The sequence below is a fragment of the Tauraco erythrolophus genome, chromosome 4 (genome assembly GCF_009769465.1).
Source record: "Tauraco erythrolophus isolate bTauEry1 chromosome 4, bTauEry1.pri, whole genome shotgun sequence".
In the NCBI taxonomy this organism is placed as follows: Eukaryota; Metazoa; Chordata; class Aves; order Musophagiformes; family Musophagidae; genus Tauraco; species Tauraco erythrolophus.
In genome coordinates this window covers 906154-930383 of record NC_141468.1, presented here as the reverse complement: position 1 = coordinate 930383, position 24230 = coordinate 906154, and the positions used below count along the sequence as shown (strand labels likewise).

The 24230-nt window shown below is 65.1% G+C and overlaps 1 protein-coding gene across 1 annotated transcript in view; it reads right to left on the bottom strand.

The window, feature by feature from the left end:
- The window catches only part of SND1 (staphylococcal nuclease and tudor domain containing 1), a 37674-nt gene that overhangs the window by 2263 nt on the left and 11181 nt on the right, over nucleotides 1–24230 (bottom strand). The window contains exons 8-11 of the mRNA XM_086609849.1: nucleotides 23833–23939; nucleotides 23476–23566; nucleotides 18087–18200; nucleotides 1707–1796 (exon numbers count right to left, since the gene is read on the bottom strand). Of these exons, the coding sequence (XP_086465975.1) occupies nucleotides 1707–1796; nucleotides 18087–18200; nucleotides 23476–23566; nucleotides 23833–23939 (402 nt within the window). The remainder of the gene's footprint in view (nucleotides 1–1706; nucleotides 1797–18086; nucleotides 18201–23475; nucleotides 23567–23832; nucleotides 23940–24230) is intronic.

The window sequence follows — 24230 nt, the reverse complement described above, 5'->3', positions numbered from 1 at the left end:
GCTGTCGCTTCGCATCATGCCACCGTGCCAACCTCCGGCGACCGTTTGCATCATTAACCGCCCGTTTGGGGTTTTTTTTCCTCGCTTTCCTCCATCACATTAATCAGAAGTGAAAAACTTCCGATGCCAAAGGAAATATTTCCAAAGCAACACCACAGGCAGGCGGGCACCCGGCTCCCACGGCCACCGCGAGGGCGAAGGTGGTGGCCTGGCACGTGCCGCAAGGCTACGGGCAGCTTCCAACACAGCGGCGCTGGTGGCACCGGTGGCCGAACAGCTTTTTACTTCTACTTCTGAGCTTCCCTCCTCTTCCTCCTGCCGCTGCCGGCTCCTGCCCATCCCTCTGGCCGGGCTCACCCCACTGCCCACCCCTCTGGGTGCACCAAGCAGGGCGCCCCGTGCTGCGGGGGGTTCTGGGAGGAAGGCAGGACCCTCATCCTCCTCCGTGGCACCACTCGGATGCGGTTGGTGGGATACAGGGGGACATGGCTGCCCCGCACGGGGACGGCTCTCCTGGCACCTTGGCACAGGGGATGCAGGACTGGCACAGGCAGCACCGTGAGCCCCCTGGGGGCTCCGGCAGGGCTGACCCCATCCCCAGCCGCGGTGCGGACCCGGTGACCGGAGCCGGCAGCTTCGGCCAAGCATCCCCTTGGCTCCCGCCTGCGAGTGTGCCAGGGCGAACACGACCAGGTTTGGGGTGAAAAAGGGCGGTTTTGAGCAATGGCCGGAGCTCCCGTCACAAATCCCGGCCCGGCCCCGCAGCCGCCGCCGGCTCCGGCACGCGGCCAAGCTCCCATCAGACGAGTCTCGCGAGCTGCTGCTGCTTTTTTCCCTTTCCTTTTCCCTTTTTTCCCTTTTTTTCCCCCCTTTTTCCTTTTTCAAACCGAAATCGGTTTGTTTTGACCGTTACAGGAGCGTTTGGGAACGGCCCCCCGAGCGCGTGCTCCGGCGGCTCCTCGCTCCCCGGAACCAGCCCGGAAAAACACGCCGGGACCCAGAAGGGTGACGCAAAGCCAGGCAGGTCCGAGGAAATGGGGGCGGCTGGAAGCAAGACCGGAGCCCCTCGGGGTGAGGGGGCAGCTCAAAGGGTGCTCCGGCTTTGGGGGCACCCCGCGATTCCCTGCGGAGAGCCCTCGGCTCATCCGTAAGGACTCACGCGGCACCACCGGTGCAGATGGCCCCTGGCCCCTCCGTAGCACCTGCCTGCGCTGGGGATGAGTGAGGACCTTGTCCCCATCCCCATCCCCTCCGTACCACAAGGACCTCGTCCCCATCCCTGTTCCCATCTCCTCCATACCATGAGGACCTCGTCCCCATCCCTGTTCCCATCTCCTCCATACCACGAGGACCTCATCCCCATCCCCTCTGTACCACAAGGACCTCGTCCCCATCCCTGTTCCCATCTCCTCCATACCATGAGGACCTCGTCCCCATCCCTGTTCCCATCTCCTCCATACCACGAGGACCTCATCCCCATCCCCATCCCCTCCGTACCACAAGGACCTCATCCCCATCCCTGTTCCCATCTCCTCCATACCATGAGGACCTCATCCCCATCCCCATCCCCATCCCCTCCGTACCACGAGGATCTCATCCCCATCCCCTCCATACCATGAGGACCTCATCCCTGTCCCTGTCCCCGTCCCCTCCATACCACAAGGACCTCATCCCCATCCCCATCCCCATCCCCGTCCCCTCCATACCTTCTTCCCGATGAGCTTCTTGCGCAGGAACTCCCGGGCCTCGAACATGTAGGGAATGTCGTAGAGGGGCCTCAGCTTCCTGTTCTTGTCCTGCAGTGGGAGCAGAGAGGGGGGGTTCAGCTCAGGGGAGCACCCCAAAACCGCCCCGGGATGAGCATTCCCACGGGGATGCAGCCCGCGCCCCGCTCCAGAGCAGGCACCCCAAAGCCGGAGCACCCAGCACATCCCCCCGGCTCCCATGGGTGCCCTCCTGCTCCCGCACCCCAGGGTGGGCTCCCCAACATCGCCGCAGCCCCGGCTCTGCCAGAACCCCACCCCGACCGCCGTGAGCATCCTGCAGTGAGGACGTGCCAGCGGTCACCTCGTGGTGCCCGGCCCCGCGTCTCCTCCGAGTTTACACGGCAGCTCTACGAGGGGAAGGGATGGGGGAGGAATTTGGGGGTGGGGGGTATGGCCAGGGTCCCTCCAAGGAGCCAGTGATTAACAGTGCTGGCAGGACAAGACACCCCAGGAACAGGGACCAGAGGGCACCTGCCAGCGGATCCTCGCACCAACGAAACCCCTGCAAAGGTTGGGCGAAAGAGGATTTATCCAGCGGAAATGGGCAGTGGGAATCTGGGAACGACGCGGCGGCGGGAAGGGCTCGCCCTCCCCGTGCCAAGGCTTTGGGGACTGAGCAATCCCCAGGCCAGGGATGGCGTCTTCGGAGCCACCACTCCCAAGGGCTTGTCCGCCACAAGCTGTGCCACCACCCCCCCAGACACAGCGCATGACGTGACGGCACAACGGACGCGGGTCTGAAAGCAATGCCAAGGGGCTGCCGCTGCTTGGCACCAGCCCCAGGGGGAGTGGCGCAGCTTTCCCCAGCAGATCCTTGCTGTCTCCTCGCTGGTGGTGCACCAGGCTTTGGACACGCTTTGTGGTCGGCTGTACCGGCACTGTTATGGTTACGGCGCCTTCGGGCCCCACTAGCATGTGAGGGGAGGAAGGAGGTGGGAGAAGACAATCCAACTCAACCCAACCCAACTCAACCCAACCCAATCCAATCCAAGCCACGCCAAGCCAAGCCAAGCCAAGTCAACCCAACCCAACTCAACCCAATCAAACCCATCTCAACCCAACCCAACGCAATCCAACCCAACTCAACCCAACCCAACTCAACCCAATCAAACCCATCTCAACCCAACCCAACGCAATCCAACCCAACTCAACCCAACCCAATCCAACTCAACCCAACCCAACTCAACCCAACCCAACCCAACCCAACCCAACCCAACCCGACCCAACCCAATCCAATTCAACCCAATCCAACTCAACTCAACTCAACTCAACCCATTCCAACACAACCCAACCCAACCCTGGGAGCTCCCCAGCCCACGCTGGTGGAGGACAGCCCTTGGCACATTGCTCTGCTCGTCGGTATGGTGCTGTGGGGCACGGCACCCTGCATGCCCCACTGAGCTGAGGAAGAATACACTGAAAAGAGGGAGATACGGCAAAAGCAGCAGGAAATGAAGGAGAGGAATCAGATGGGAGAAGGAGAGAGCAGACAAAGACACGCCGGCACTCGTGCTCCGCATCCTTCTGTAATGAATGAGGCTTTGATAGGGTTTATTATGTCCTCGATGCCGTTCCCAGGCTGCTTTTTGGAGCTGTTCCCTCCTCCACCCACATCGCCACCGGCCCAGCACCGCAGCCCCTGCCAGCGCCGGCGTGGGTGACGGGAACAGGTCGGATCCCGCAAGCCGGTGCTGCACCCAGTGGCAAACCCGTCCATGGAGGAGAGCCCACGGTGCACAGGGACGGAGTTGTCTCCGTTATTTAGCCGGTGCCAGACAAATCCCCAGCCCTGTGCCAGAGCTGGAGTCGAGCCGCGTGGTAAATCCCGTGGTGCCGGGAGTGGGGTCTGAGCAGGGCTGCCAGGGCCAGGGGGCTGCTCGCTTCTCCCGGGGCATCGCTCCCTGGACTGGGGGCATCCCCAGGGCCCCGCAGTGATGGGCACGAGTCCGTCCCCATCCCCGTCCCCTTGTGGCAGGGTCCCAGGCGCGCGGAGCCGACGGAGCAGTGGTGACTGATTCCTCATTCCACAGGCTGGTGCCAAAAAATCACCAAAAAATCGCTGCGCCGAGACGGAGAACGAAGCCATGGGGCTGCGACACGGGGTGGGCTCAGCCCTCCGACGCGGTGCCTGCCGGTGCTCCCTGCCTCGCCGTCCCCCATCCCTCTGCCTGCACCCCAAAGCCCAGGAGAGCCCCCGAAACCATGGAACGGTTTGTGGTCCATCCATCCCGTAGCCGGGAACACGCAGGTTTTCCTCCGCTCGCCTCCGGAGCGCGGCCGCGGTGGGGCCCGCCGGGATGCGGTGACGAGTCTCTCCCGACCTCGACAAGGTCACGGTGAAGCTTCAGGATAAACGACGCGAAAAAACCGCGGCCCGGGCTCCGGCTGTGCTCGGCACAGGCAAAGCCCTGTGCAAACACTAATTAATCCTCGCTAACGAACTCCGAATTTATTGCTTATTTAAGTGGCTACGTGGCACAGGCTGTTCAATCCCTAATCCCGTCCCGCGCAGCGCTGGAGCACAGGGAAGGGGACGGTGGGAGCGAGCTGCAGAGCCCGCCCTGGCATCACCCGGCCCGCGGCGCAGTGCCGGGGGGCTCCAGTGCCAGCGGCTATGGCACCGGCGGAGAAGTGACCCGAGAGTGGCTCGGCAGCCTTTGCACGAGGAGATGCCCCGGCTTTGCTTTCAAAGCTCCCATGGGATGCACCCTCTGTCCCACCTGGCATGGGGCTGGTGTGGTGTCACTGTGGGTCCTGGCACGGCGCTGGAGTGGTGCAGCTATGGGTCCTGGCACAGTGGCGGTATGGTGCAGCTGTGGGTCCTGGCACAGCACTGGCGTGGTACAGCCATGGGTCCTGGCACCGTGGTGGTATGGTGCAGCTGTGGGTCCTGGCATGGCACTGGTGTGGTGCAGCCATGGGTCCTGGCACAGTGGTGGTATGGTGCAGCTGTGGGTCCTGGCACAGCACTGGCGTGGTACAGCCATGGGTCCTGGCACCGTGGTGGTATGGTGCAGCTGTGGGTCCTGGCATGGCACTGGTGTGGTGCAGCCATGGGTCCTGGCACAGTGGTGGTATGGTGCAGCTGTGGGTCCTGGCACAGCACTGGCGTGGTACAGCCATGGGTCCTGGCACCGTGGTGGTATGGTGCAGCTGTGGGTCCTGGCACGGCACTGGTGTGGTGCAGCCATGGGTCCTGGCACAGTGGTGGTATGGTGCAGCTGTGGGTCCTGGCATGGCATTGACATGATACACCTGTGGGTCCTGGCACGTTACTGGCGTGGTGCAGCCATGGGTCCTGGTATGGCGCTGGCGTGGTGCAACCGTAGGTCCTGGCACAACACTGGTATGGCACAGCAGCAGGTCCTGGCACAGCACTGCTGTGGTATGGCCATGGGTCTTGGCACAGCACTAGTATGGTGCAGCCATAGGTCCTGGCACAGTGCTGGAATGGCACGGCCATGAGTCATGGCACAGCTCTGGCGTGGTGCAGCTGTGGGTCCTGGCACAGCACTGGCATGGTGCAGCCATGAGTCCTGGCATGGTGCTGGTGTGGCGCAGCTGTGGGTCCTGGGTGAAAGCGGCACCGCGTGCCGGAAGGGCAACCACCCTCCTCCCTAAACAAGCCCCGCGCGGCCGGCGGCTCTGCTGACTAATTACGGCCGTCCCGCCGCGCCGGAGCTAATTAGAGCCTATTTTCAGGAAAGCGGGAGCCGGTGCCGGCACCACGGGGCGGTTAAACACCGAGTGTCCTGGGCTCCCCGCTGCTGCGGGGTCCCGCTCCCAGCCCCCTCCCCAGGGGCTGAAGATGAGGATGATGAGGATGGATGCGGGTGCGTTCGGAGCAGCTGGAAACGCTCCGAGAGCCCGGCTGGCAAAATGCAGCCTGGCGTGCCGGCGGCGCTCCCGACACCGCACCGGTGCCAGGTGCTGGCGGAGCACGGAAGGACACCCCGATGCTCCGGCGATGAGCTGCGGCTCCCAGCTCCCCACACGCAGGATTTTGGGATGTCTCCCAAGAATCCCAAGGCGGATGGCGTGGTGCAACCCGGTGGTGCCAGCGCTCACGGGTGATGCCAGAAGAGCCACGAGCCACGACCCGCAGCTCGGTGGCACCACGGGGCCGCAGGTGGGGAGAGCTCCCCCTTCTCTGCCAACGCAATTAGGGAAGCTTGTTATTCCCAGAGCAATTAGGGCAGCAAACCCTCTCCGAGCACGGGAATACCAGTGTGGCGAGGTGGAGGTTACCAGCTGCCACCGGGCGGCTGCGGGGCATCTCCGTGTCAAAGCCTCCGGGATGATGCCGGGAGCAGGAACAGCTACAGGGGGGGTCTCCTGAGAGCAGAGCAGAGGGGCAGAATCTCCCCCTGGCACCCGCTGCCCACACGGCTCGGGACGCAGCCCAGCGATAAGCAGGATCTCTGCCCGCTGCCAGTTCCGCATCCCGGTGCCAGTTCTCGGATGCAAAGTGTGACGTGCGTGTTCGGCTGCTCCGGTGCCAGGGCGGCCGTGGCAGAGCTGGAGAAGGTTTTTAAATGGCAACGAGGGAGAGGCCGCACGTGCAGTGCCCGCGCCGGAGGGCGGCTGGGGAAGGGCAGCGAGAGCAGAGCCCGTATCGCCGGGCACCGCGGTGCTCAGCGCATCCAACTCCTCAAAATCAGCTACAAAATCCCGTTTTTGTTTGCAGCCCGTAACCCTCCGGAGGCTCCGTGCCCACGAGAACACGGTTTTAGGAAGAGGAACAAAACCCGCTGTGCCCGTCGGCTCCCCTGCCCCGGGGGGCCGTGCCGGATGCAGCCGCTGCTGGCACCGCGGCCGGTGGCAGGATGCGATCGCAATCGCGTTAGCGGCGGGTTTGACGTTAGTAAATTAAAGTTAATTAATCAAGTCATTCGTCTTGGCAGCGCGTGCCACGCGTTGAAGGAGCCCCCTTGGGAGCCACGCTCCGGCGGCACAGGGACGAGCCACGTTCTGCCACCGGAGCCGGGCACGGTTCGCCCCCGGACCGGCGCTCTCACGGAGGGTGCTCGCTCCCCACTCGCTCCAAGACGGCACTGGCACATCCGTTGGCACGGCTGGTGAAGGGGGACCGGGCAGCACCAAAGATGGGCGACAAGGGCGGCAAAGCCTCCGCCGCTCCAGTCCGTGCGGCACCAAACCAGCCCCGGGATAACCGGAAAGCGGGCGATCGGTGCCATCACCATCGCTCTCCTGCCACCAAAATAAAAGCTGTAGACGCTGTTCCGGCACAAAACGCCCGCGGGTGATGCCAGACCACGAGCCCCTTCCTCCCAGAGCCCCATCCCTGCCAGTGTCCTTGGCGGCAGCGCCGAGCGCGGCGGCCGGAATCCGGTAACGGGAGTTATTTATGAGGCGATTCCCGAGCCGGCTGCGCCAGCGCCGAACGGAGATAATTTGTAATTATGCTCGTGGGTTTAGTCATTTGTTTTATTAAATTAAACGCTCGGGCTAATTACAGGCATCCTTTGGCCAACTCCTGCTCCAGCCCGCCGCGCCGGAGCCTGGCACCGGCAGATAGCGCAGTCCCTGCTCCGGCACTGATCCTGGCTGAGGGATATTTGGGGAATAACTCCTTAATTCAGGCGTCGGCGCTGGAGTGGGAGCGCCTGGAAGGGCGTTTTACCCACGGGGACGGCTCCGGTGCCACCATCCAGAGATGGCAGAGCGGCCGCGGGGAAGGCGATGCCCGTTCCTAGGAACCGCAGGGAGGAATCGCCGGAGCGCGGCGTTACCCGTCCGCGGGGAACTCGTTCACCGGCTGCCGCCAACGAGGAAACTGAGACGTGGGAAAACTCTCAGTGGCTTCGGGAGGGGGGGATTTGGGGTTTTAATTATTATTTAATTTACAACACCGCGGCGTTGGGATTCCGTTTTTAACGAAGCCGACTTCCCCCGAGCCGCGGGGGCACCAGGAAAGCCGCCCGGCGCGGGATGCTCCGAGATCCCTGGAAAAACCGACAGACCCCGTTCCCGGGATGCACCAGCACAGGCGGTCTGCTCCGTCCCCAGCTCCCTGCCCTGCCCCGCTCCCGTGGGAGACCCCTGCCCGCTCCGGGCAGGATCGCAGCGGGTAACCGGGCTCATCCCAGCACCATCCCGCATCCCTGGCGGCTCCGCTGTGCCTGCCAAGGACCAGCCTCCCACCCAGCACTGTGCTGGTACCATCCTGGGGGGCTGCCAGGGCTGCTCCCCGCCATCCAGGGAATACCCCAGGACACCGATCCCAGGGGGGGTTCCCGCCCTTGGCGATGCCAATGTCAAGTCCTGCCACAACCCAGCTCCATGCAGAGCGATGCTCAGAGCACCGGGGCTGCAGGAGGGAGGTGATGGCACGGCGTGGCATGGCATGGCTTGGCACAGCACAACGTGGCACGGCACAGCACAGCTCAGCACGGCTCAGCACCACATGGCTCAGCGTGGCATGGCTTGGCACCGCACGGCTCCTGCCCCAGCAGTGGGGCAGCCCTGCCCCTGCCTGTGCACCGAGGGCAAAGCGCGGTCAGGGCAGAGGAGGCAGCGTGCCCGTGCCCGGTCCCGGTCCCATCCCCGTCCGCTGGAGGAAACCTCTGGGACAGAACGTGTCCCGCCAGGCCCCCCCGACCCCGCTCCTTCCCCCTCTGCTCTCCAACCACGAGGGGAAAGAAGGAACGAAGGGCAGAAGGAAGGAAGCAGAGAAGGAAGAAAGCAAGGAAACAAGCAAGGAAGCAAGGAAGCAGGGAATGAAGCAGTAAAAGAAGCAAGGAAGGAAGCAAGGAAGGAAGCAAGGAAGGAAGAAGGAAGGAAGAAGGAAGGAAGAAGGAAAGGAAGAAGGAAAGGAAGCAGGAAAGGAAGCAGGAAAGGAAGCAAGGAAGCAAGGAAGGAAGCAAGGAAGGAAGCAAGGAAGGAAGCAGGGAGGGAAGGAAGCAACGAAGCAAGGAAGGAAGCAGGGAAGGAAGGAAGCAGGGAAGGAAGGAAGCAGGGAGGGAAGGAAGCAGGGAGGGAAGGAAGCAGGGAGGGAAGGAAGCAGGGAAGGAAGGAAGCAGGGAGGGAAGGAAGCAGGGAAGGAAGGAAGCAGGGAAGGAAGGAAGCAGGGAGGGAAGGAAGCAGGGAAGGAAGGAAGCTCGCAGCGCTGGCAGAGGACCCTCGCCAGCGCGGCTCCGTCAGCAAGCCCCGGCGACCCGCAGGCAGCAGCCCCCTGCGCTGCGTCGCTGGCCCCGGCAGCAGGGTCTGACCGGCCGCGGGGTCCCTTCTCCGAGAGGGCAGCAGCTGCCAACACCCCCAGACATGGCGCTTTGGCGGAAGGGGACCGCGGCTTGGCACAGCGTGGAGCACTCCGCGGAGCCGGGCACCCTCGCACCGCAGTGGGCACCGGAGCCGCCTCTTGCAAAGCCGCCCCGTGCCGCTCGGCAGCGCGGTGCTCCCTGCCAGACCCACCTCGCCTCCAGCTCCGCCGACACGGCAGCTCCCCGAGACTCGGCACCGGCGTTTCGGTGCCGTGTGCGGCGACACCGCGCCAGCAGCCGGGCACAGAACAGCCGGCGGCGGGCGCGGGAGGCTCGGCAGCTGGAACTCCAGCAGCACGTGCGCTGGCATGGGGCGTCGCATGCCGACGCCACGGGGCACCGAGCGAGGGGTCGGGTGGGTTTTCGGTCTCGAGCGGCGTTTTGGCTGATCTGCTCCCGGAAAACGGGGTCCCCGGACCCAAAGCCGGAGACGGCTCTGCTCAGAGCGGCAGAGCCATGTCCCTGTCCCCATCCCCGTCCCGGCGGGGCCGTTTTGGGACTTTGAAGGAAAAACCACCACGATTTCACCACCATTAACCAGAATTTCAGATGACAACCACAAACCCCGAGGGACAGGAGCCTCCAGAAAATTTAGCCAATTCCTCCTGCTGCGGACCCCGACCGGCGACTTTCTGCAGCAAACCCGGTGCCGTCCACGTCCCACGTCACTGCCGGCGTGCCCACCAGTGACGCCCGGGCCATGCCGCGCCAGGGCAGCCCTGCACCGGGATGGCACGAGCCCTTCCCCAAGCCCTGCAGATCCAGGGCAGCTCCTCCCCGGGAAGCTTTTTCCAAGGAGCTCACGGGCTTTTTGCTCCTCGCACTGGGGATTTCAGGAGGTGCCGAGGCAGGAGGTGCTCATGGACGCGGCGTTGGGGTGGTGACAACCATCCTGGCACTCCCGGGCACCAGCAGAGCCTGCTGGGATGCCGGTGCCCGGAGGTGAGAGTGGGCTCGGGGCTGCACCAAAAGGAGCTCTGTGCAGGGGCAAAGCTACGGTGCCCCCCACTCTGGAGGGGTGGGAAGAGGGGTGCACCGTCCTTCGTGGTCCCCATGGACAACCGGGGCCGGCAAAGGTCCAGGAACGCGTGCCGGAGCATCCCCACGCGCGGGCGCAGGAGCCGGGTGGGCCGCGGGCACCAGCGAGGGACGTGCACCGCCGCTTTGCGGCACGTCTTCAAACTTCTGGCAACTGCACCGGGATCTCCGGCAGCTGGTGCCAACGGCGGGGGGATATTCACGACGCTCGGAGCCGGGTTTGCGGCACGCGGCGCCGGCAGAGGCGTTAACGGAGCTGAACCGCCAGAGCCAACCTGCAAAGGCGACGCCGGCTCCGTGGCAGCGTCCCCTCGGGGCGATCCCGCTGGGCACAAGGCATCCAGGTGATGCCAGGGTGATGCCGGGTCTGGAGGCAGAGCCCCGCTGCGGCCACTGCACTCAGCCTCCTCGCAGGGCTCCGTGGCTCGCCGCGGTGCCGGCTCTGGCTGCTTCCCAGACGGAGCAAAAAGGCTCCTACGATCACTGGGGAAAAAAAATAATGAAGGTTTCAGAGAGGCGGGTGCATCATGTACCTAAAACGAGGAGCTCGAGGCTCCCGAGGCACGCGGGTGCCGTCGCCGGGCACGGCGGTAATCGCGCGGTTCAGCGCCGTGGCAGCACCGCGCCGCTCCCCTCTCATTTACCGCAATTTAACCGTCAACAGAGGATTCACCGCGGCTCCTGGTGACACCGAGAGGTCAAAGCTTCGCCCTCCCACCCGGAGGACTCCCACCCACTTCTGCACTCACCCGGTGGACCAAGCACTGTTCGCCGCTTGGCATCGGACCCGCGCCGGGGCCGCCAGGGCTGCCCCTTTCCGCTCTAACGCTGCCGCACCGCGGGTGCCGGAGATGATTAAGCATCTCTGAGCGAAGCAGCTCCTGGAGAGCGCGGGGCAAAGCCTGGCTGGCACACCGGGAGTCCTCCTAAACACGAGCTGGCAGGTGCCTGCATCTCCCTCGAAGCATCAGTGTCAAAACACCGGGCGCTTCCGCAGGGTGGGAATTGCCACCCTGGGAGGTGTTGGGCCGCCGGGGCTCCCGGCTTACACGGCACCAACACCAACAAGCACTTAAGCGCCGCCGCGCTTCGCCGAGCATATGGTCCGCAGCCGCGTCTCCCTCCCGGCGCCGCGGGCACCGGAGCGGCACGGTGCGAGTCAGCGGTCGCCTGCGGCCACCCAGCCCTTGGTTCCTACAGAAGCTGCTCCGTAACTGCCAGCGAGCTCCTGCCCACCTCCCTGAACCAGCCTCGGCAGCCGGGCACCGGCGCGGCTGCTGCTCTCTGCTTTACCACTTTGGGTGGTTTTTTTTCCCTATTCTTTTTTTTTTCTGCAGCTAAGCTTTCGCTCTCTAAGCCGGGAGCGGTTTCCCGGGATGCCACGGGCTGTAATCCACACCGCAGCCCGGCTGTGCCAGCTCACAAATTAACCCAGCCCGGATCAGGCCCCGATGGATCCGCCGGGAGCCGGAGCTCTGGCTCCTGTTTGCACCTTCGCTTCCAGCCGAGGCGATGGAAAACCCACCGCGATAAAACACCCGCCGCGGTGTTTTATCCAGGATCCGCATCCCCCCGAATCCCCCCAGCCCAGCATGGAGCACCCTGCGCCGCCGGGAGCCGGATCAAACACCAAACAATCGCTTTTCCACCGCGGGAATTCTTAGGGGGGAGGGAGAGAGGGATGGCGGGGAGATGGGCGAGCCAAGCGTTTCCACGCCGGCAAACGCCGGCGGCCGGAGGGCCGGGCACAGGTTGCGGGAACACGCTGGCTTCACCCATCTTCTCCCTGGCACCTCCTACGAAACACTGATGGGGGAACTCCGGTGCCCACGCTCCCCGTGCCCGCCGCCCCACCGATGTTTAGAAGCCGTTCAGGCCACACGCCGGGGCGCCCAGCCTCTCGCCGCGGCGCTCCGCCGGCGCTCACCGCGCGCCCCGGCGATCAGCTCGGTTACGCGGCGCGCGGCTGAGCGACGGCGATCCTTGTAACCGTAATTTAGCGGAGACGAGACACTGACGAGCTCCCGGGTTTGCTCCTCATTAATCTTTCACGCTCGCTGAGTGCCCGCGCGCGCCTCGTACCACGAACCCGGCTCGGCAAACAGGGAAATGAGATCCTCTCTCTCTCCGCCACCCATCTGCCGCCGCGGTGCCGGACGGCATCCCTCGCCACGTGGGTCTCGCCCGGCTGCCGTGGCCTTGAATTCGACTCCGGCACAGAGATGCCGGCCAGGCGGAGCCTCCGGCTCGGAGCTGCTGCAGATGGGGACCGTCCTCATGCCGATGACACGCCGGCGGTGCCGGGGGAGCTCGGCTGAGCTGGGGGAGCCCCCCGGTTCCTCCAAGGCTGGTTGCGTTGAGCCACCTGTTTCTAGAAGGGTGAAGGTACCAAGAAGAGCCCAAAGCAACAGGAGATGCCAGCGGATGAGGAAACGAGGGATTCCCCCTCGGGAAGGGATGGGAACCCCAGCCAAGTGTGGCAGCTGCCCGGATGCCTCCCTGGCATGAACAACAGGAAACGTGGTGGGTACCAGAGACTTTATAACACGAGAGGAGGAACACCGGATAACACCAGCCCAGACACGCTGCTGCTGCCCTAAAATCACCCAGAAGGGAAAGCCACGGGCACACATCCCACGGAACCGGTGCCCTCGGGGAGTGCCGGTACAGCTCCCCTTCCCCGTGCTCCCGTCTCAGCCCTTGGCTCTGGCTACTGGGGGCAGAATTCCAGGGAGCCACCAACGAGCCTTCCACCAGGCTGGCGCATCCGGGTGCTCCTTCCTTCCTTCCCAACCATGGATGCATCTTCAAAGGCCGCACCGACAGCCTGGCCAGGCTGTGGCAAAGGAACCGCTGCACTGGAGACACTGGTGAGAGCTGCCACTGCGCCGGCGAGGGGCACACGGGCCAGGGAGGGGCGGCACGAGGCACCAAACAACCCTGCAGGAAAGGTACCAGAGGAGCCCAGCAGCCCAGGCTGTGTCCAAGGGTTTGGGCAGCGCTGGGGAGCTCCCGAGAACAGGAGGCAGGACAGGAGGAGATGGTTGTGCCGGAGTCACCGCGTGCAGCCCGGCTCCCAGGAGCTGCCTGCCAGGGATGCGTGATGGCAGGAACGATGCCACGGAGGAAAACCATCCCCGCACCCCAGCTCCGGTGCCATCTTGGCAAAGCTGGAGATCGGCAGCGGAGCTGCTGCCGCTACCGAGCCGGAGAGGGGCCAGAGGCGACAAGCCGGGGAAGCGAGCGGCTCCCTCGTTCTCGGCACTGAACGAGCCTGGACAGTTGTGCCATGGGCATCGCGACCACCGTTATTTGTGCCATCCCCAAAACGGCTCCAGGGGCCTCTGCAAAGCCAACCGAGCGCTTTGCCCGCCGGCCAACACTCCCACCCGCCTCCGCCCAACTCCCAGCCGCCGCGGCAGCACGGCGGGTACGTGGCCAGGTGTGCCATGCTGCATCACTGCCTCTCCTGGCACGAGCCGCGGCATCGCCCGCGCTCCCCAGTGCCTGCCGAGCCGTGGGTGCCAGTGGAGCCTCTGCGGGGATGGCAGGAACCGATCTGTGTTCACAGCCAACGTTCCAACCTCTGCCAAGCCGAGCGCAGCCGCCCTCTCTCCAAAATCCAGCTCTGCCACAGAAAAGCGCCGGGCGGGCACCTGCAAACCATCTGTCACGCAGCCCTCGCCGAGCGCGGCACCGACCGCCGGCGGCTCCGCCGAGAGGGACCGAGCGCTGCCGGGTGCCGCCGTCCATCACCATCCTTCATCCGGGCATCTCCTGGCATCGCCCAGCAGAGACGAAGGTCACCGGGATTCGCGTCCGATCTCACCCCGGCGTGACTCGAAGCCGAGAAAAATCCTTGTCGGGATTTAAACGGCGGCACTGCCGGGAGCCGGCAGTTTGCCGGCAAACAGCGTGTCGGGAGCGCCGACCTTCCAGCGTCATTGCTTTCTGCAGCGGGCTGCAAAAAATCCCAAATCCATCTGGGTTTTGCTTTTTCTGAAGCCATTTCCAGCTTCTCCACCTTTCCCATTTCCCACTGCTTCCCCTTCGCAGGAGTGCCCACTCCTTGATTTCACCCGCCACGGCGACAGCCCTGCCAGCTTTGCCATTAGCCGCCGCTGTGCCGAACGCGGCGCTGGCTGGTGCTGCAGCGGCACGTGGGCAGCCGGTGAGCCCCAGCAACCAGAGCGGGCACCACACCGGGATCCTGCTCCTCCAGAAGCCCACCACCCTGTGCTCCAGCCAGAGGCACCCGAAGGTGCCCGAGAGCCCTCCGCAGCGCCCCAGTCCCGGTGTTGGCGCAGGGCGTGAGCCAGAGTCCGGGACAAACACGGAAAACCAGCCAGTCCTGGCTTTGTGTCCTCAGAAAATAGGGCTGGAAGGTGCCCCAGGGCCACCCAGACAGTCCTTGAAGACCCTCCCCACCAATGCCAACCTTATCTCCGCTGCGTTGGCACAAGCGGGGACCTTGGAGTCCCGGAGCAGCGGCACAGCCAGGGAAGGAGCCAGGACATCCCCACCCTCAATCCCTGTTCCACCTCCTCCCCCCGGCTCCCAGATCCGAGGAGGGGCTGCGGCGCTGCCAAAACCCCGAACCCCCCTGCAGCAACCGCGTCCCTCCCCGGCCAGGGGAGATGCTGCCCCAGACTTCACAAAATCCCATTTTTTTTTCCTTGTTTTTTCCTCTTTGACTCAAGGTCTGTGTGTTCGGCTCCCCCCTCCCCTCCCCCAGTGTTACCAATCAAGATATCAATTCAGACAAGCCGAGCACTGGAGCAGACGGGCGCAGGCAGCTCGCCGGAGCCGCTAACGAGGTTCCGTGATTGAGCTGTCCGGGGGAGCCCATTTCCGATGAAAAAAGCGAAGCCAAAACCTCCCGAGCGCCAGGAACGGCGGTGACACCGACACCCGGGAAAGCCCCATCGCATCCGACGCACCGACAACCGGCTTGGGCAGCGCCGGATCCATCACCGGGACGGACACAAACCGAGCCGGGGGGAACGCCGGGCGGAGCGAGGTCGGACACCGGAGCGCTGGGTGACAGTGGCAGGGATGGGGAAGGGCTTCCCCGCACCCGGAGACACCCTGCTCACCCCAAAGGTTGGAGCATCCCACTCTTCGAGCCCCAGATGTGGAGCACAGCTGGAAAATGAGCTCCTGCCTTGAGGCTGCGGGTTTAAACCAGCCCTGGTTCCAGCCCGGCCAGGCAATTTCACCGGAGGCGAGCGTGGCACCGGGCATGGCTCAGCTGCCAAACCCGCGGCGGTGGCAGGACACAGCCTGGGGAAGGATCACCGCGACCACCCGGCTCCTGAGGCTGCGTCCTGCCTCGGAGATGCCAACCCCGAAGCGAGGGGGTCGGCGTGGCGAGGGGCCTCCGGGCACCGCGGCACCGGCACCGCACCCGCAGACCCAGTGCCAGGAGATCCATCTTCATCCGAACGCGTTACATTTCCCGACGGAGAGAAGCGACGGAGACCGCGCGTTACCTGCGACGTGTCCATCCCCCACCGCGGGGAGAGCAGCCGACGGTGCCGACCCCCAGCGCTCTGCGGCGGAGCTGCCAGACCCACACGCAGCACGGCGGGGGGAAGGCGCTCGGAACAGCCCGAAATGAACCCAAAATAGAGATCACAGGATCATGGAATGGTTTGGGTTGGAAGGGACCACAAAGATCATCCAGCTCCAACCCCCCTGCCATGGGCAGGGACACCCTCCACTACACCAGGTTGCCCAAAGCCCCATCCAACCTGGCCTGGAACACTTCCAGGGATGGGGCAGCCACAGCTTCTCTGGGCAACCTGTGCCAGTGCCTCAGCACCCTCAGAGGGAAGAATTTCTTCCTTGGATCTCATGGAAATCTGCCCTCTACCAGTTTAAAGCCATTGCCCCATGTCCTGTCACTCCACACCCGTGTCCAAAGCCCCTCTCCAGCTTTCCTGTAGCCCCTTCAGGCACTGGAAGGTGCTGGAAGGTCTCCCCGGAGCCTTCTCTTCTCCAGGCAGAACAGCCCCAACTCTCCCAGCCTGTCTCCAGAGCAGAGGTGCTCCAGCCCTCAGATCATCTCCGTGGCCTCCTCTGGCCCCGCTCCAGCAGCTCCATGTCCTTCTTGTGTTGGGGACCCCAGAGCTGAAGGCAGCACTGCAGGGGGGTCTCAGGACAGCACAGCAGAGGGGCAGAATCCCCCCCCGGCACCCGCTGCCCACGCTGCTCGGGATGCAGCCCAGGACACACACGCGCCTCGAGCTCAGGCTCCACCAGGATCCAAGGACAGCCAGGATCAGGTGTCCCCAGCAGCCCCCACTGCACGGACCGTGGGAGCTGGGCAGGGGTTCCGGGGGTCCCTGGCACCATGGGGCTGGGGGTGCTCAGGGGCAGGAGGCATTGCCCCACCAGCAGCAGAGCACCGTGCCAGGGATGGGAGAGGGGCACACAGCTGAGCCAGGCACCCTGTTTGTCTGGCTCAGGCTTTTTTTGTCAGTTGTTTGGTTTTTTTGATGTTCTTTTCTACTTTTTTTTTAAAAAACAAATGATCTGGCAGAGGAGGGGGAGTCAACGTTTCATTAATTGCGTTCACAGGTAATTAAGTGACCGCATAAGCGGAACCAGAGATGAAAACGCAGAAGGACCTAAAGAAGGATAAAACCAAGAAAGAAAGAAACGAGATTTAACCGGGGCACCCACCGGCAGGGGCACCCACCGGCAGGGGCACCCACTGGCAGGGGCACCCACCGGCAGGGGCAGGACGGGCTCTGGAGCACCAGCTGCTCCAGCTCTTGTGGGAGAAGGAAGAAGAGGATGAAGATGGAAGCGGCTCCCGCTCCGCAGCGGTGCCACACGACCCGGGGAACTTGGCATCACCGGAGGGTCTGGCAGCAGGACCCGGCACCCGCAAACCCTGGACGCGACGGAAAGGTGAGGATGTTTCCGAACGCCGAGTCCGCTCCGGATGCCAAGCTCCCCAAACGAGAAGCCAGGCACCGACCAGCGACCTGGCAGCGATCCGGTGACATCAGGGTGCTGTGGCACCCTTGGAGCGGGCCCCGACGCGCTTCCCTGCGCCATCGCGTTAAACGTGCCGGGAAAGGGAAGGAAAGACCAGGAGGGACGGCGGAGAGACCCCAGGCTCAGTCCCACATCCCCCAGGCAGCACCGTGCCCGGTGGCAGAGCTGGCAGCTGCCAGCAGGCAGGGAGAAGGCGATCGCCCGCGTGCCAGGGCTGAAGCAAGCGGAGGATTTTGCCAGCGGAGCCGGCGGCGCAGCGGGGAGCCGCCGCTTTTCTGCAGTCTCCTTGGCGACCGCGACCACTCCGCCAAGAAACCGCGCTCCTCCCGGCACCACCGCGCAGCGCCAGCGGGGCACGAGGGGGCACGTCCCCCCACCAGCTGGCACCGGTGGCCGCTTCGCCGCCGCTCCGTGCCCTCCCCGCCGTGCGAGCGTGCCGCTCGGCTGGCGGTGGCTCCCGTCTACCCGGCGCTGACGCTGGAGGAACAGCGGGAAGAAGAGGCTGATCTGGGATGTTGTCCAGAATCCGGTGCCCTCGGAGGGAGGAATTCCCAAGCCACCATTCCCACAGAAAGCCGGGCTCTGCCTCTGCGCACGCCAACGGCTCGGCGAGCCGCGGCACGCGGTGCTGCCGCTTGCCAGCGCGGTGAGGCCGGCCCGAGCCAGCACATCGGTGCTATTTGGGGAAAAAAAACCCACAAACCGAGCCCTGGAAAGGGCGGATTTTGCATAATCCTGGGAGAAGGCTGGTTTTCTGGTCGCATCCCTGCTGGCACGTACCGGCTGCCTCCGCTGCGTGCCGAGAAAGGGCCACGGGGATCAAACCGGCATCCCGGCCCCCAGCCCAGCACTGGTGCTTTGATGGGAGGCGAAGGGGACATGGCACGTGACCCGTGCCCGAGCTGGAGCCCGCTGCCCGCGTGCCAGGGCGCGGCGCAGAGCACCCCCACCCCGTCTCACCCCACGGTCCCGTCCCCGCCGCCGCGGTCACCTGGGTGCTGTCCCCCTCCAGCCGGGGGGGCCGGATGCTGGACAGGTGAATGGTTTTGTGGTCCCCGGAGTTCAGCTTCACCACGATGGCGTCGGCGTTCAGCACCTGCATCACCTGGGGAGGGAGAGAGGCCGAGGTGAACACCGCGTGCCCGCCGGAAGCGTGGCACACGGGGTGGCACCAGTCCCGCCACCGGACACCGCCGTGAAGCCGTCCAGGCTCCGGCATGTGCCCCAACCCACCGTGGCACATGGCACAGAGCGAGTGACTCCAACCCCATGCTGGGTGCCCAGTGGGTCGCCAGAGCGAACGTGGCTCATCGGTGCATCCGCGGTTCTGCTCTCCAAGGCTGAGGAGCTCAGCGTGGCACACTGGCACACCGCCGGCCATCCTGTGCCAGGGCTCAGCCCCGCTGGGGTTTCACTCCAGAAACAAACCCGGAGAGGGCACCGGACCGCGGGCAGCGGCACCACACGAGCACACATGGAGGAGGGAGCGAGCACAGCCCATGGCACAGACCCTTCTGCCCCGCAACTGCATCCCAGCTGGTGGTTCTCCACGCACCCGGGGAATAAATTAATTGGGAAAACCGGTGGCACAGGCAGGCAGAGGGGCTCAAGCCCCGCTGTCATCATCCTCTCAATTTTTATTAAACACCACTTGCCAGCCCGGACCGAGCGGCAGCACACGGAGCAGGGATCCGGCTATTCCCACGGCACAGACCTTCCCCTGCCCGCTCCCAGCACAAACCCAGTGCCTCCAGTAACACCGGGACAGAAGATTCCCCGCACAGCTCTCCCGTGCCCGGCCCAGGGAGCGCAGCCCCCCACATCCACAGCCCCCGTGCCCACCCCACGCCTCCCCCGCAGCCGGGCCGGAGCTCGGGGGGACGTGGAGGGAAGGGGGGGGCACAGACTCCCCCCACTCGCAGCACGTTTCGCCCCAGTGAGCACATGGGTCCCTCCAAACGCGTGTAGCCGAAGGGATAACGGGATTATAGGAATTAAAGCAGCTGCCAAGGGCTGCCAGGGCTCCTCTCAGCACAGCAAACCCCCCCGGGGCCACCCCTCCCCACAGGCTCAGCATCTCCCGGGAGCCAGATCCTTGGGTTTTCCGCGGCAGAAGCCGAGCTGCCGCAGCCAGGGGAGCTGGAGGTCAGCTCCGAGGGCGAATCCTGCGCTGCATTACGCATCCACCGCGCTCCCCGCTCCGCCGGAGCCGCGGGAGCATCCGTCAGATCGCATTTGTTCGCTGGCAGCAGGCGGCAGCCGGGGCAGGCAGCCGCTGGCAGCTGGCACCGCAGCCTCCGGCACAGCCCAGGAGCTGACCACTGGCATCAGGGGCTCGCCGAGCCCGCCCGGCCCCGAGCAGCCCCTTCCTGGCAGTGGTTCACGGCACAGAGCCCTGTGCCAGGCTGAGCCGGCTGCCAGGGCTCCGCAGGGGCACGGGATGCTGTAGGATGTGGTACCCAGGGCGGGGGCATCCAGGGGCTGCAATGCCCGTGCAGGACAGGGCAGGGTGGCAGCAGGAGCCGAGGGTGACCCCCAGGTGCCCACCCCTCCTTGGGCACCCACTCGCCTCCTCGGGGCAGGAGCCGCAGCCCCAGCAGGGAAGTGGCACAGGCACTTTGCAGCCCCCTTGCCAGGGACGCTGTGGGCAGCAGGGGGATACAGCGACAGCAGGACCAGAACCGGAGCTGGCACAGCCTGAGAGCTTGTGCCCATTTTTCTCTCCGCTTGCTGTGGGCAGCTTCCTTTATCCCATATTTATTGTGGCTTCACCTGTCTCGGAAAAGCACTTGGATAAACGCTTTGAAAGGATTAAATTTTTTTTTTTTTTTTTTTAAATAAATCTCTGCAGCTGCTTCTGGCGCAGCCTGCGTGTTCCGGTGCCGCTTCCCCAAACCCCACCTCCGCGGGGCACAGCCGTCACCCCCTGCCCAGGCTCCTGCAGCTGGGGTGCACGGAGGGCAGGGTCTGGGTGATGCCCCCGCGGGCAGAGGGGCCCCAGCCAGGCTCGTCACCCTCGCCCGCGCGGCAGAGCGGTGCCTCGTCCATAATTCTCACGGGAGAAGTTTTTCTCCCACCCAAGTTTCCAATTTCCCACCCGGGGGCTTCGCTCACCTGCCCCTGCCATCGCCCCGCAGCTCCCCTGGGTGCTCACGGGTCCGAGGACCCCTGTGCCCAGGGAAGCACACGGGGGATCAGGGAGGCCCATGGCCAGGGAAGCACACGGGGATCAGGGAACCCCGTGCCCAGCGAAGCACACGGGGATCAGGGAACCCCGTGCCCGGCGAAGCACACGGGGATTGAGGACTCCCGTGCCCGGGGAAGCACACAGGGATTGAGGACCCCTGTGCCACCTGCGACAATTTGGCCACGACGAAGGCTGGGAGCGTTTTGCCAAGGGGGAAAGGAAAACACACCGAAACCAAACCAAAAATCCACGGGCAGAGTCATCCACACCCGCCTCCTCCGGCCCCGATCCAGCACATGCCAAGGAGGGACGCGATGCCTGGCCCAGCCCGGATGCGGCCGAGGGGCTGCCCACCGAGCCCACCGCGAGCTGCTGCTCCCCCTGGACCCCAAAGGGACCGATCCTGCCCCACAGTAGGGAGGGGGACCAGATGGGATGGGATGGGATGGGATGGGATGGGATGGCACAGGCTGGCGCAGCCCTCCCAGCCGTGGCACAAACAGCTTTTGGCAGCGGACGGCTCGCGGCGGAACGGATTCAGCTCCAAGCAGCGCTGTCCCAAATTCCCGGGTGCTCTAAGCCGAGCTGACGTAGGGAATTCGGGAGAAAGCCTCCAGCCTCTTCGCATCCTCATTCCGCCGCTCCTCCTGCCACTCGCGGGCACCAAATCCGCCATCGAGGCCAAGCTTTAATTTCCTCCCCCAACCAGCCCCACCGGCAGCTGACCGCCGCGGCAGCAGAATCCAAAATTAGCCGGAGCCAATTTGCCGCGGTTGCTCAGCGGTGCAAAGGCAGGTTAGGATCTTCCTCCTCCTCCTCCTCCTCTCCTTCTTCCCCCCCCCCTCCATCACCACCCCTCCGGCAGCTCCTACGTCAGCTCTGCCGCTGCGAACGAGCACCTCGGCGTTCTGCCCAGCACGGAGGCGGCTTCGGCACCGGAGCAACCACTGCCTGCGGGTGCTCAGCCCCCTCCGCAGGGTGCTGGCAGGGTGGATCGGGGCTCACGGGACCCCTCGGGGACCCCTGGCACGTGCCCAGCTCCGGCACTCCGAGGCGTGCGGGCGCTTGTCCTGATTTTCCCCCTGTCACTTCCAATTGCCGGGAAGGGTTAAAAAAAAAAAAAAAAGACCAAAAATTGGCACCGCAAAAGCGACAGTGCCCGGGGGGGTGTGGGGGGGGTCAGGCTGATGACCCCCTGAACGCCAATGGGCACGAGCTGGCGTAAAGAGTAGGTTTTACCCAAAAGTGGAGAAATTCTGCATCTGCTCCCCTGGGAAGCCGAACGGCATCGCGGTGCTCACCATGTTTGGGGGCTCTTATGGCAGAGCCAGGGCAGCCAAACCGCGCTGGCACAGACCCCGGGCTGTGGCAAGTCGGGGGGCTGAGTACCCCCAGACTCAGGGGGACCCTGGCAGAGCGAGGGGCTGCGCCCAGAACTGGGGGACCACCCTGCCCCGGGACTCCAGTCTGTGCATCCGGGTGCCCCTCTCCTCCATGGCACCGGGGCTGGATTCCCACCGCTCCCAGGGGGCATGGCTGCCCCACAGCAACACCTGGCACAAGGGCAGAGATGCCACCGAGCCCCAAACCCACCACAGCCACCTTTGCTGCCCTGCTGGGGGCAAGGGAGGGAGCTGAGGACAACAGATCCACCTGCTGCAGCACTCCAGCAGCATCCCAGCCCGCATCAGAGATGTTTGGCAAAATGACGGGCACCTTCGAAATGCCAGGAGCGGCTGCCCGCCCCCTCAGCGAGCTGCTGAGCGCAGCATGACTAACACCCCCCGTGCCGGCTCCTGGCGCGGGCTCCGGCGCAGCCTCTGCCAGCAGCAGGATGGTGCTTCCGAGCGCACCAGCGCCTTGGCACGGCCACCCCGTGCCCGCAGGGGCACGTGCCTGGGATTGTTTCTACAGTGGCACCTCGGGAAGGGACCAAACATGGTCCTTCTCCCCAGGGACGGGCTCTCACCCCCACAGAGACCCTCGGGGTTTGGATTCAGGCCACTCCGTTTTTCCCAGAGGAAAAGCCCGGCGAACCCTTTGCCACCTGGAAAAGCCGGAGTGACGTTTTTGGGAACCTCCGCTACCACCAGCCAAGCTCGAGCCAACAAGCGGGCAGCAGCGGAGGGCAGCAGGCACATAATCCCCGGGTTAAAGTGGTGAGCCAGCACCTCCCCAGCCTCATCCCACTGGGATCCCAGTGACGGCACCGCTGATTGAGCCGGTTGCACCGCACGGCTCAGACTGGACCCGTCCCAAGAGCTCCCGGCTTTGCCCTGTCTGGCTGCACCAGAGCTCACCCAGGCGGGCACGCTCGGCCCCGCTCTGTCCCGAGGCAGGCAGGGAAGGAGCCGGGAAGGAGCCGGATCCGACCCTGGTGCGGGGGAAGCGCAGGGTTCAAGGCGACATCCCAAGAAACGCGGGCGCTGCGCGTTTCCCAGGGTTTCCCCCGGAACCGAGGCCCCCCCTTTCCCCCGCTGCCCGCGCTGAGCGCGCCAGCAGCACCATCTAGTGGGCTGCTCCCCCCGGTGTCCCCCCCAGCAGCGGTGCCTGCGCCCCCCAGCCCACTGCTGTGCCCTCTGCCAGCCTGAGATGCCCCTCACCCCCCAGCCGGGGCAGGGGCAGCACCAGGGCAGCCCCCCCCCCTCGCCCTTCCGCGTTGGCTGTGCCCCCCGCCCTGCGCCGGGGCGGCCGCAGGGATGGCATCCGTGCCAGACACCTCCGTGCCGTAGGAAGGTGGGCACTGCTGCAGCGGGGCAGCCCTCACGTGTGGGGCTGGCAAGATCCTGGAGCTGGGCCAGCAGCTCTGCCCCACACCAGCAACCCCCCCCCCACCCCACCCTGGATCGGGGCAGGGGCTGCCACGGCGCTGCGCTTGGCCCCGCGCCCGGAAACGCGGGCAGGAGAGGGGAGGAAAACTCTGCCAAGCCCAAACAGGGCAAGAGTGTCTCCATGGCACTCGGTGAGCCAGAGCGAGACCTCAGGGCACCCCCCCCCCGCCAACAAACCATGGCCCCCTCCCCTCCCCTTTGGTTCACCGACATCCCGGTGTGCGTCCGGGCGGTTGCACCCCGCGCTCGGTGCCAGGGATGTCGCCGAAGCGAAACCCTCCGGGGTTTGCCCAAGCGCACACAGAGGTGGCGAGGGTGGGTGGGCACCCTCTGCCCCCAGTTGTGCTCCGCCAGCCGCTCACCTTGGCTACGAACTGCTTGTCCTTCTGATCCAGGTTGGCCGTGGGGGCCACGTAGTCCCTCCAGATCCGCAGCTTGCGCTCCTTGGCAAACCTGGTGAGAGTCGGGGTGGGGGGACAGGCACAATGATGGGCAGGGGGGCAACGGGGACAGACGCGCCGTACATTAAATCGTTGGCGAAGCCCTGGCAGAGGCAGCAGGGTGGGCGCAGGAGACATCACCCCACCTGGGAGAGCACCAGGGTACCCGCACACGGGCAGGGAGAAGGGGCTTGGAGTCACCCTGGGCACCCCTGGGGTGCAGCCCGGAGCGCACCCACCCCTGGCACCCATCCCCACAGCTCCCGGTGCCCAACTCACCTCTCGGCCGCGCGCAGCTTGTCGGCGCCGCGGGTGTAGACGGCGATGGACCAGTCGACGCAGCGGGCGAAGCCCTCCTTCAGCAGCAGCTCCGTGATGTTCCCGTTCTGCGGGGACGGGCAGGAGGCGCGCACTCAGCCGCGGGGCACGCGGCGGTGGCATTCACCCCCGCGCCGCGGGCATCTCGCCCGTCCTGCTCAGCCCCTTCCATGTCCCCAAAGAGCCCTGCCAAGGCCTAGCCACGGCGCCCGGTGCCATCAGAGACCACCCCAGCGATACCCACAGGGCTCTGCCCTCCCCATGGTCTCCCACACCCACCAGTAAAGAGCCCACGACTTCCCGCTGCCCCAGAGGCACCCGGACCTTGCAACCACCTTCAGCACCTCCAGCAAGCGATG